The sequence below is a fragment of the Morus notabilis genome, unplaced genomic scaffold (genome assembly GCF_000414095.1).
Source record: "Morus notabilis unplaced genomic scaffold, ASM41409v2 Scaffold804, whole genome shotgun sequence".
Taxonomy (NCBI): domain Eukaryota; kingdom Viridiplantae; phylum Streptophyta; class Magnoliopsida; order Rosales; family Moraceae; genus Morus; species Morus notabilis.
In genome coordinates, this window is record NW_010361209.1 from 61155 (window position 1) to 73796 (window position 12642).

General features: G+C 30.5%; 1 protein-coding gene and 1 pseudogene across 1 annotated transcript; both read right to left on the bottom strand.

Annotated features, from left to right (window-relative positions):
- Nucleotides 1–1497: 1497 nt before the first annotated feature.
- On the bottom strand, nt 1498–5006 carry LOC21402430 (beta-fructofuranosidase, insoluble isoenzyme CWINV1). The gene is made up of 7 exons (XM_024166048.1): nt 4794–5006; nt 4622–4630; nt 3437–4299; nt 3002–3163; nt 2501–2739; nt 1950–2040; nt 1498–1854 (listed from the first exon to the last, which is right to left on the bottom strand). The coding sequence occupies exons 1-7, from the start codon at nt 4951–4953 to the stop codon at nt 1651–1653; spliced, it is 1728 nt and encodes a 575-aa protein (XP_024021816.1). The 5' UTR covers nt 4954–5006; the 3' UTR covers nt 1498–1650.
- Nucleotides 5007–8502: 3496 nt separating this feature from the next.
- LOC112091743 lies at nt 8503–11524 on the bottom strand (annotated as a pseudogene).
- Nucleotides 11525–12642: the final 1118 nt, after the last annotated feature.

Genomic DNA, 12642 nt, shown 5'->3' on the forward strand with positions numbered 1-12642 from the left:
GAATTTAGTTGTGTTTTTCCTTTTTTCTTTTTTACTTAATTTCAGTTTTATAAATCTATAATTTACTTAAATTAGTTTCATAAATCTGTTATTTATAATAATTTTCAATCAATTTTGTTCTCTTATCAAAACGACTCAATTTAATATGTAATTTCTACCAATAAAATAATATGTTGACAGCATATGACATGTCGTTTATGTAAATTGTCACTAGATAAAAGACATGTTTCTTTTACATGACAATAATGACATGATATTTTTCCCTCATTTTGTTTTTAATGGTGAACTATCTCCCAATGTTTCCCCATATAAAAAAAAATCGCAATTCTCATTTATTATTTGAACAAATAAAAAATAAAAAAAAACCTAAAACCGTCTTCGTATGTAATGTCACATTATTGTTAAATATAGCCAACGAAATCTAAAATACTACATTTGACACAATTATTCATTTTATGTTTTAATGCACTAATCCTATCAAATCTCGTACTACAAATATTATACTTTTGTCATTACTTTAAAGTATTATTTTAATTATTTTTTATTGCCATTCATGACACTTTTTCTTCTTTTTTTTTTTAAATATGACGTGGAGGAATTCGAACTTTAGATCTCAACTTCGAAGGTAAGTCAGGATTACCATTAATGACTAATTCAAGCTTGCAACCACCGTGTATAACTCTTTTATCATCATTGAGTTTTGTAACAAAAAATAAAAGGTTAAATATAAACAATGTAACTTGTGATTAATTGTTGAAAAGTGGGCGAATAATTCTGATTTCAATATTTGGTATATGTTTTATTTACTATTAACAAAATTGGCATAGCATTGCATTAGAGTAATTTTGTGTTCGAATACTAAATTTAAGAATAGCTACATTAATTTCTTGTTGCATTGGAGATGCGCCGACATATGATAATTAACAGAGAGAGTGTGCGTGGCCAAATTATATGGGAAGAAACACAGATGTTTTCAGATACAAAAGTCAAAGCAAGGCCGAGTAACAATTGATAGCAATTGGCAACAAATATTTGAATCAATGAATAAAATCCCAAATTTCAATGTTTGATATATGATATATTTAGTGCCAAAATTACCATTACATTGTATTGGAGAAAAAAAATTTTTGTGTTCAAATGCTAAATATAAGGTGTGTTTAGAACTCGTTTCAAAATGATTTTGTTTTTTGTATGAAAATGAAAATGAAAACGTTTTCAATCTTAGACAAAAATCATTTTTAAAAATGCGTTTGATAATTTTATCAAGAGATTATTTTCAGTATAAAAAACCCATTAATATATATCTCTCTCTCTTTCTCTTTGCTCGAGAGAGGAGAAAACGAAAATAAAAAATGTTCTCATTTTACACTAAATTAAAAAATCGTTTTCATTTCTGTTTTTTATCTTTATTACGCTAAACACTGTTTTAAAAACATCTTCATTTTTTTTTTCTTAAAAAACATAAAAAATAAAAATAAGATCAATTCTAAACACGGCCTTAAGTATTGCAGCATTAAATTCTTACTACATATGATAGTTAAGATAGATACGGAGCATACAGTGTGCATGGCCAAATACAAATTCAACGCGAGCCCGAGGAATTATCGGTGGCAACAATATTTTAATCTTCGAAATTGTATTCCTGACCAATTATTGGTATTCTTCCCCTTTCATGGTGACAAATTGGGCACTCTTTATGCTCCAAGCATTAAGCTTTGAGATTTTAACGCTTTTACTTCCATAGTTGAATGCATATAAGTGGGCATCTTTATCAATTGCCAATTTTGGATAAACTCTAGCTGTGATGCACGTTCTTCCTTCTCCACCAAAACTCTCAACAATTGAATGGTCAATCTGCACACAATAAACCCATATATCATATTTTAAAATGACAAATGCACCCAAAAAAAAAAAAAAAAAAGGAGCAACCAAATGAGAGGCAAACATACCAAGCTTCTTAATGTTATTTTCTCTTTGGTAGGATCCAAGTCTACAAACGCTCCATATGTGGTTTTGTCAAGCCCTTCCCTCAATGAAGACCTGCTCCATTTTTAATTTCCATAATTAATTTAATTCCTATAATAACCAAGGACAAAAAGAAAAGGGATTATATTTGAACAAGTTGTTTTTATTTTTGTTTTTTACGTTTTTTGAGAAACAAAAAAAATGAAAACGTTTATAAAACGGCGTTTGGCACAATTAAAGATAAAAAACGGAAATAAAAACGATTTTTTAATTTAGTGTAAAATATGAGAGAAATAAAAAAAGACTTTTAGTCGTTTTTCATTTTTTATTTCCGTTTTCTCCTCTCTCGAGTAGAGAAAGATAGAGGAAGACATTAATAAATTTTTTTATACTGAAAATAATATTTTGATAAAACTACCAAACGCATTTTTAAAAATGATTTCTGCATAAAATTAAAAATATTTTCATTTCTATTTTTATATAAAAAATAAAATTATTTTAGAACAAATTTTAAACGAACCATTATTTCACTCACCTGCTTTGGTCACTACACATGAGAACAATATACTTTTCATTGCTTTTATAAATACGGAAGAAGATTGCAGTTTGTTCTGTCAAGTCCTTGGAAGCCAAAGCCAACAAACCAAACGGACCAATTTCACCTCTAACAGATGCATTTTTCTGACTGCAAAGCAGTTGGGGATCAACCCAACTAGGATCAAACAACTCTGCCTTTTTTAGTTCCTCCACATCAAATGTAACTTCCACATCCGCCTTAAATAAAAAATAAATTAGACAAAAACAAACAACTAATAACTAATTTGTATGTTTATTAATGACATATATGTTGGCGTAATACGGCCTGTTTAATTCGCTGATTCGAGTTGAGATGTGACTTTATGTGAGAGCTTTTACTGTAGTAAAAAAGTTAGATGTGGCTGCTTCTGAGAGTTTTTTACTGTAACAAAACTCGAATTTTAAACTCAAATCGGTGAAATGAACGAGGCCTGAGAGAATTCAATTTAATTGATTTTACCTGTGAAGCTGTGACACCAAAAACTTCAAACTCTGACCCGCCCTTAAGGTCAAGCTTCTTTTGAAGATCAACTTTGTCGCTTCTCAGTTTCTCAATTTCTTTAATTGGCCATTGTATTAATTGTCGTCCAGACTTGCTTAGAATAATACTTCTAGGAAATGTCTGTAAAACAAAACACATGCAAACATTCAAACCACTTGTTAGAGTTAAAAACATTCTTGAGCAGTCACTACTGATTTTTCAAGTAGTCAGGCATATATGATTAGATAGTCGTATGAACACATAATCAGTGACAGAACGACTAAATTTTAAGATTTTAAATTTGATGAGTAAATTTTTCATAAATTTTTAGTTATTGTTTTGTATAATAAGAAAAATAATCATTGTATCCTCACTTGAAACAAACACAAATATGTATAATAATTTTAAGATTACCTGAAGGCCGGACCATCCTTTGTTCACGGAATCCAAATCACTGTCGGACTCATTAACCCAAGCCCATAATATCCTCCTTTGCGTTGCACCATCATAAAATGCCTTGGAAGCGTAAAACTTACCGTAATCTAATCGCAAATCCCAACCAACAACATCCAAGAAATCAGTTTCAACCGCAAATTCGTCTGTTTTGGCCACGTATTTCCCCAATGTATAGTAGTCATGGCTATTGAAACTTGCCTTAAGAACATGTTTAGTATTAAATTGATCTTGATCATCCGAAAAATCAATACCATTTGTGCTATTAACACTAACAGGGAAAAAATCAGGACACTCCCACATGTTAGTTTTTGCAGACGAGTGTAGCGGATAATCAGTCCTATTCCACTTGACAAAGTCTTTGCTCTTGTACAAAATGGCCATTCCTTTTCCATCAATTTGGGCCCCAACGACGACCCGCCAAATCTTGTCCGGGCCTAGCCACGCAGTTGTTGGGTCTCTGAACCAATCTGGTTCAAGCCCATTTGTCGGAATCATCAAAGGATTGTGTGGAGATTTGGACCATTCTAATAGAAAAGGGTCTGATGGGTTCTTGGGGAGAGCCAAGTTTTGGACTTCACGGTTTTGGGAGTCGATTCCAGTGTATAGAATCGCAGGAATTTTCCCATCAAGGAATGTGGTGGAACCCGACCAACAACCGTTGATGTCGAAAGGATCGATGGGGTGTAGGGCATGATCAAGATGGACCCAGTTGATGAGATCGGATGATATTGAATGTGCCCATGTAATGTTCTTACGCCATAATGGACCGAACGGATTGTACTGATAGAACAGGTGGTAAAGTCCCTTATAGTACATTGGCCCTGTATTTGTGGTGAAGAATAAGCAATATTTTTTTGAAGATAAAGTTCAATTTGTTTTCCAGAAAATTTTTCAGATAAAATAGGTTAAATTAGGGCCAAATTTTATTATCTGTATAAGTACGAGGGCATTGATTCCTATAAACATGTAATTATTCTCAGAATCCATTAGAACTATGTATATCTGGAAAATATGAAGGCGTTGATTCCTATAAACGGGTAATAATTCTCATGATCGATTGGAACTATATATATATATATCTGGAAAATGAAATATGTGGATATAGAGAAGGTAAATATGTATGGCAGAGTGGAGAAAACATACCATTAGGATCTGCATAGAGTCATCATCGGCCATTTTGCCAAATGAAAGGAAGAGAGAGAAAATCAGCACAAGAGAATAATAGACTGATAGAATAGAGAGAAAAAGTCTGAGAAAGGAAACTCCAAATTGGGAAGAGAGAGAGAGAAGAGAGAGAGAGAGAGAGAGAGAGAACCATTCATCCAATTCTTAGGAGGTTGAAAGTGAAAGCCGGCTCTGTAGGGCTGACCATTAGAAAGGCACTGATCAAAATCTCTTTGTTCATGATAAGAAGCTTCAGTTCCATGGCTGATCAGCACAAAGATTAAACCAATATTAACCCAAATCACAGACATCTCTCTTCGGTCTTCCTCTGATAGTTTGAGGTAGCAAGTCTTATTCAGCTACCTCAAAATTGATATGGAAGATGGATTAGAACTTGATTTAGTTCATTTAAAAAATATTGAAACTAATTTTTTTTTATTTTTAAAAAATCATATTCCTTGTTTAATGTTACAAGTTACATAAACTAAGGAATTTAAAAAAGACTAATAGGAGACTTGTTATTATATTGAATACTTTCTTCAGTCTTATTTAGTCTTGTTTATTTTATTAATTTAAATTTAAAATTTAAATTTTATTATAATAAAAATAATCACATTTAATTTTTTTAATATAATAAAATTTTTTTATATAAAATTATATCTCAATTTAAATTAGTAAATTTAACGTCCATTAATTAACTACTAAAGGGAGGTCATCATCATTTTATATAAAAATCAACAAATTTGATCAACTTGTACTACGGAAAACATAATTAAGACTTAAGAGGGTGTCTTTTCCGGTGAGGATATATACACGTGAAAGATGAGGGATAGATGACGACATATGGTATTATTGAGGGGATTATTTACATAAATGTCTATTATGAGTACCTTAAATTTAAAAATACCTATTTTTTTGTTTATTTATAAAATTATTGACCATCGCATGTATAAAGACAATTTTGTCCTCATATAATAAAAAACAGAAAGAAATAATTAAAGCACACAAAAAAGTATAAAAATGGGATAAAATCTTAAATATAAATTTTAAATAGGAAAAAGTCAAAGATCGTAAAAACCTCAACAATTGTATGTAATGAAATTGTTTTAAAAGAAGTCAACTACCGTAATTTTATTAATGAAATTGTGAGCATAAAAAAGAAAGTTTCTTCTTTTTTTAAAAAAAAGAGTAGACCATTTGATCATTAAAAACACAAAGAAAGGAAGCCCTAAAAGCTCTGCAACCACGACCAAAAAAGTCCAAACCCCATCCAATTTAGAGTGCCCAAAACACACAAAAATATGTACAGAATGAATAAGTAATTTCACTGAAATAATGATCAGACTATAATGAAAAGTTAAAAAAATAATAATAAGTAATACCATTCACAAAAAATCATCAAAAAACATTACAATAAAGAAAAAATATCATCAGACCATAATGAAAAGTAAAAGCAAAATAATAAGTAATTTCATTCACGAAAAATCATCAAAAAAACATTACGTTAAAGAAAAAACATGATCAGACCATAATGAAAGAAAAATTCTAAGGATTTTTTGGAACGTTACCCCTTAAATTTTACGTGATTCACAAATCAGTCCCTGAAAAAAAAATTTGACAATTGACCCCTTCAACTTCAAAATTGTTGCATCAAGAGTCCAATTGATAATGTATGTTACATTATAGACGGTTTCTGTCACATGCTTTGCTTATGACCTTCTCTCAAGGGCACTAGTTGCCATAACAAAGTACCTTTCCAACCGAGCCACCAAGATCTCCATTGCCCATCACATCCTTCCCCAACCATCCACGGAGATCTCCATCTCCATCTTCCGATCGCCAAGCTATTCTTGACATCGCTAGATCGAGTCCTTGTGGCCTCCTCCTCCAGTAGATATCGCCATTGCAACGTCCCTTTGCTTCTTCAAAACTCAGCTCGCCGAATCCCCTCATCCTTTAGATCTTATCAACACCTTGAACTCACTATTTCTTTAGTCAATTTGCTCATAAACTAAGGTCTATTGAGGATTGGCTCTATTGGACTCACTATTTGAGTCGATCACTGATAAATCAGTAGTTGATTGTATTAGATTTTCTTTGTATTTAAATAATTAGTGTGTGATTGTTCTTTTTTTTTATTTCAGATATAATGGCAAAAAAAAAAAAAACAAGAAGCAGCAAAATTTGAAAAATACAAAATCAATAGCAACTTAGCAACCAAGGAAAAAAAACACAAAAAAAAAAGCGCGAAGAAGACAACAACAAAGAATTTATAATAGTTTATTTTTCATGTATTATAGTTCATTTATAATTAATCATTTTACTTACTAAGATTGAAGAATGAGAGTGGGGAATGAAAGTCAATTCCATATTTACTTGCTCTTTTTTATCCTAGAATGAGAGTGAGATTGGTGGGTCCCACTCAAATTTGAGATTAAAGAATGAGATTGGCATTCCCATGCTCCCCCTTGGGATTGAGACTCTCATTGCTAATATTAATATCAATTTACTATTATACCCTTATTTTACTTATAAATACACAATTAAAAATAAAATTCAAAAAATAATAAATGCAACATATATTTATTATTTTATTTGCCTAATATTATAATATTAGCATAATTATTGTTAACTTTAATATAATAAATATGTACTTTATTTTTTAATAAATTAATAATATATTTTATTTTTTAACACTATATTTTATTTTTATTTATTTTATTTTATTTTTTAAAAATTTATTTTTATATTTTAAATAGTTGTACAATTTAAATTTATTATTTTAGTACTCAATTATTACACTAAATATTTTAATTATGATTAATTTTAATATAATAAGTACACAATATATATTTTTAAATTGAAAATATCAAATTGATTTAAAGAGTATATTAATATTTTTACACTTTTTTATTCCGATTCTGGGTGTAAGTAAACGTATGAATGAGATTTAGAATGACTCCGATTCTGAATCCTATCACTAAGTAAACAACTTATTCTGACTCCGAATCCTACCCACTCCGAATCATGCTCACTCTAATTCATGCTCATTCTGATTACGCGTAGATAAACATAATATAAGAGTTAATCGTGTAAAAATCGACATAACCTATTAGAGAAGGGTTTTTTTTTTTTCAATACTATATTTAAGCATGACTACATTAATTTCTTATTGTATTGAAGATGCTTTAACATATGATAATTAAAAGAGATAGACGGTGTGTACTGCCAAATTTATATTTGATGTTTTCGAATACAAATTCAAAGCGAGGCTGAGAAATTATCGACAAGGACAATATTTGAATCTTCTTAATTGTCTTCCTCACCAATTATTGGTATTCTTCCCCTTTCTATGGTGAGATTTCAATAGGGGTGACAATTCGTGTCACGTATTGTGTTTTGATTTTTTTTTTTAAATTTACAGTCAACCCGAACACGACCCGTGACACGAAATTTTTTAAAAACCGCAACACAAACACAAACACGACACGACCACTTTACGAGTTAAAACGACACACGACCCGAAAATGACCCGTGAATCCGAAATTGACACGAAAATTGTATACTTTTATTTAGTTTTTTACATATTAGAAATACTTTAAAATTCATAACACACTAAATTATAATAACATCCATTGAAATTAAACAAATAATAGTATAAGATTTTGAGTATAACTATCATGATATCACAAGTTCATAATAAAATTTAAAATATGAAATGAAAAATATATGTATTTTTTAGTTTTTTACGAGTTTCGTGTCGTGTTCGGGTTAGGCGGGTCCAACCCAAAATTGATCCGTGTTTTTCGTGTCAATTTCAGGTCGATCCGATTCTAACCCGAGCCTCTTTTTTCTCAACCCTAACACACAAAATTCGTATCATTTTTGAGTCGTGTCGTCGTATCGTGATCCATATTACCGGCTCTAGATTTCAACATTTTTACTTCCATAGTTGAATGCCATATAAATGGGCTTCTTTTATCAATTGCTAGTTTCGGATAAACTCTAGCTGTGATGCACGTTCTTCCTTTCCCTCCAAAAGTCTCAACAATTATCAATCTGCACCACAATAAACTCATATATCATATTTTAAAATAACAAACGCATTAAAAAAAAAAAAAAAAAAAAACTCAACGAAAATAAAAGGAGCAACCAAATGAGGGGCAAACATACCAAGCTTCTCAATGTTATTTTCACTTTGCTAGGATCTAAGTCTACAAACGCTCCATATGTGGTTTTGTCAAGCCCTTCCCTCAATGAAGACCTACTCCATTTTTAATTTTCATAATTAATTTAATTCTTATAATAACTAAGGATAAAAGAAAGGTTTATATTTGAACAAGTATAATTTCACTCACCTGCTTTGGTCACTACACATGAGAAAAACATCGATCGTGTTTGGAATTGATTCTGTTTTTATTTTTCATATTTTTTGAGAAAGAAAAAATAAAAACGTTTTTAAAATAGCGTTTGACGCGATAAAGACAACAAACGGAAATGAAAATAATTTTTTGATTTAGTGTAAAATGAGAGAGAAATGAAAAATAACTTTTAGTCGTTTTTTAATTTTTATTTTCGTTTTCTCCTCTCTCAAGTATAGAGAGAGAAAGAGAGACATTAATGAATTTTTTATACTGAAAATAATCTCTTGATAAAACTATCAAACGCATTTTCAAAAATAATTTCTATCCGAGATTAAAAACATTTTCATTTTCATTTTCATATAAAAAATAAAATCATTTTAGAACGAGTTCTAAACGCGCCCATAATTTTCACTGCTTTTTAATATGCGGAAGAAGATTGTAGTTTGTTATGTCAAAGTCCTTGGAAGCCAAAGCCAACAAACCAAATGATCCAATTTTGCCTCTTAACAGATGCATTTTTCTGACTACAATGCAGTTGGGGATCAATCCAACTGGGATCAAACAACTTGCATTTCCTAGTTCCTCCAAATCGAATGTAGCTTCTACATCCACTTTAAATAGAAATAAATTAGATAAAAACAAACAACTAATAAGAGAGTTCAATTGATTTTACCTATGAAGATGTGACACCAAAAACTTCGAATAAGAGAGTTCAAGCTTCTTTTGAAGATCAATTTTGTTGCTTCTCAGTTTCTCGATTTCTTTAATTGGGCATTGTATTAATTGTCGTCCAGAATTGCTTAGAATAATACTTCTAGGAAATATCTGTAAAACAAAACACATGCAAAATTCAAACCACTTGTTAGAGTTAAAAAACACATGCAAAATTCAAATCACTTGTTACGGTTAAAAACATTCTTGAGCACCATGCTCAATAGTCTCAACACATTTTTCAACTAGTCAGGCATACATGATTAGATAGTCATTTGAACATACAATAAGTGACAGAGTCACTAAATTTTAAGATTTTAAATATGATTAATAAATTTTTCATAAATTCTTAGTTATTGTTTTGTATAATAAGAAAAATTATTATGGTACCCTCACTTAAAAACACACACACAAATATATAATTTTTTTTAAATAGAGAATTTAAAAAGTGCATAAATCTAGACTTTTATCTCTTACTCTTGATAAATACTCTTTTGTTCGTGTAATTATTTGACTAAAAAAGTTATAAATTAAAAGTAAAGAATAAAAATTTTGATCCATGTAATTTTAAAGAGTATTTCTCAAGATTAGGCCGGACCATCATTTGTTCACAAAATCCAAATCACTGTCGGACTCATTAACCCGAGCCCATAATATCCTCCTTTGCGTTGCACTATCATAAAACACTTTGGAAGCGTAAGGGGTGTTTATTTTCTGTATTCGTTTCTGATTCTGAATTATGATTCATAATTTTTTACAGTATTTTTCTCTTAAAAAATACAAATAAAATGAGAATAATTTTAAATTATGATTCTAAATTTATGAACTAAATACCTTAAAAACGTAAAACTTACCATAATCTAATCGCAAATCCCAACCAACATCCATAAAATCAGTTTCAACCACAAATTCGTCAGTTTTGGCCACGTATTTCCCCAATATATAGTAGTCATGGCTATTAAAACTTGCCTTAAGAACATGTTTAGTATTAAATTGGTCTTGATCGTCCTAAAAGTCTATACCATTTGTGCTATTAACTCTAACAGGGAAAAAATCGGGACACTCCCACATGTTAGTTTTTGCAGACGAGTGTAGCGGACGGATTATTAGTCCTATTCCACTTGACAAAGTCTTTGCCCTTGCACAAAATGGCGACTCATTTTCCATTAATTTGGGGCCCAATGATGACCGACAAACGAAAATGGTAGAAAATATGTTAATATGAAAATTTTAAAAAAATATATAGATTAATTTTTAATTATAAAAATTAATAGATCATAATTTATTAAGTTATAATTCATAATTAAATAAATTATGGATAAATTTATTAAGTTATGATTCATAATCAGATAAGTTATAGATAAAAACTGTGAATAATTTATTAAGTTATGATTCATAACCAGATAAATTATAGATAAAAATAATAATTTAATTTATTTATTAATTTATGTAAATTATTAATCTATTAATTTTAATTCATCTCAAATACGATGTATTTCCCTCTTTCTCCCCGACAAATCTTGTCTGCGCCTAATCGTGCAGTTGTTGGGTCTCTGAACCAATCTGGTTCAAGCCCATTTGTCTAATAGAAAAGGGTCTTGAGTTCAAGTTTTGGATTTTTTATGATTATTATAAAAAAGTCCAGAACATCATCGTGGATCTATGGCTGCTAACCCACGCCGGCGCCAATCAATCGTCGTGAGCTCAGCCAACGGAGTCCAGAGCTCGCCGTCGTGTTGAACTCAGAACTTGCAGTCGCTGCCGTCGTTGCAGCCATCCCATCGAGTACAACAGCCCCTTCCCTCATCGATCCTTGTTGTCCAGGTCCGCACTGACCGTCGGTGTCCGCCCATCTCCGCCCTCCGAACCTTTGCCCGCCCAATTGACCGTCGTTTTACAGCCCAAATTTTTTTTTTATTTTGCTGGATCGGCTTGGCTTGCAGCAGGTGGTGGTAGTTTTGTTCCGTTAACGTTTTCCATCGTCGCCTTTTCGTTCGTACTGATCAAAAGCCCGTTTGGCTGCGAAGAAGAAGGGAAGGAGGCATGCTGGTGTTCGTCGTCTGTACAAGTGGGTGTTTGCAATGGGAAAGACACAAGATCAGCAAGAGACATAACTCTGGCTATGGATTCATCCCTTGTTTTCCAGAACAGACCGAAAAGAATCAAAATCAAAAAAAGCTCAACATGGAATCCAACATTGAATGTCTGGGTTGTTCTTGAACAAGGTGAACAAGATCTTAGAGGGAGAGAGAGATCGACAGAGTTGTTTTGGGTTTGGATCGTGAGGAAAATTGGGGAAGAATTTTTTTTATTTATCTTTTAATAATAAAATTCTGAGTTTGTTTTGCCAGCAAAAGAAAAATTATGAGTTTGTTTATTACTTTTTAATAATTACTCTTTTTTGAAGCTTAATTTAAGAATCATTTAATTTTTTAATTTAAATTAAGATCTAATTTTTAAAATTTTTTTTTTTACTGTAATAAAATAATTAAAAATATTTATTTTTAAAAATATTTTATTATAATAAAATTTAAAATTTAAATTTAAATTAGTAAAATAAATATAATTTTAACATTTTTTGACGTGTGCTGCACATCAGCGTATTTGTTAAATTTATGGACAGATTTAGACAGAAGGGTTGTACCTGTTTTGTATACAAAAGATGTTTTAACATATTTTAAAATATTAAAAACAAGTAGAATAAAGTCCTGTTTATTTTGTTGATTCGAGTTTAAAATTTGAGTTTTATTACAGTAAAAAATTCTCACAAATAATCACATCTAACTTTTTTACTACAGTAAAAAATTTTCACATAAAATCACATATCAACTCAAATTAAAAACTCGAATCAACGAACTAAACGGGTCCTAAATAGTTGGGGAGCATTAAAATAAAAAAAGTAAACATGGGAAGTGGAGAAAACAT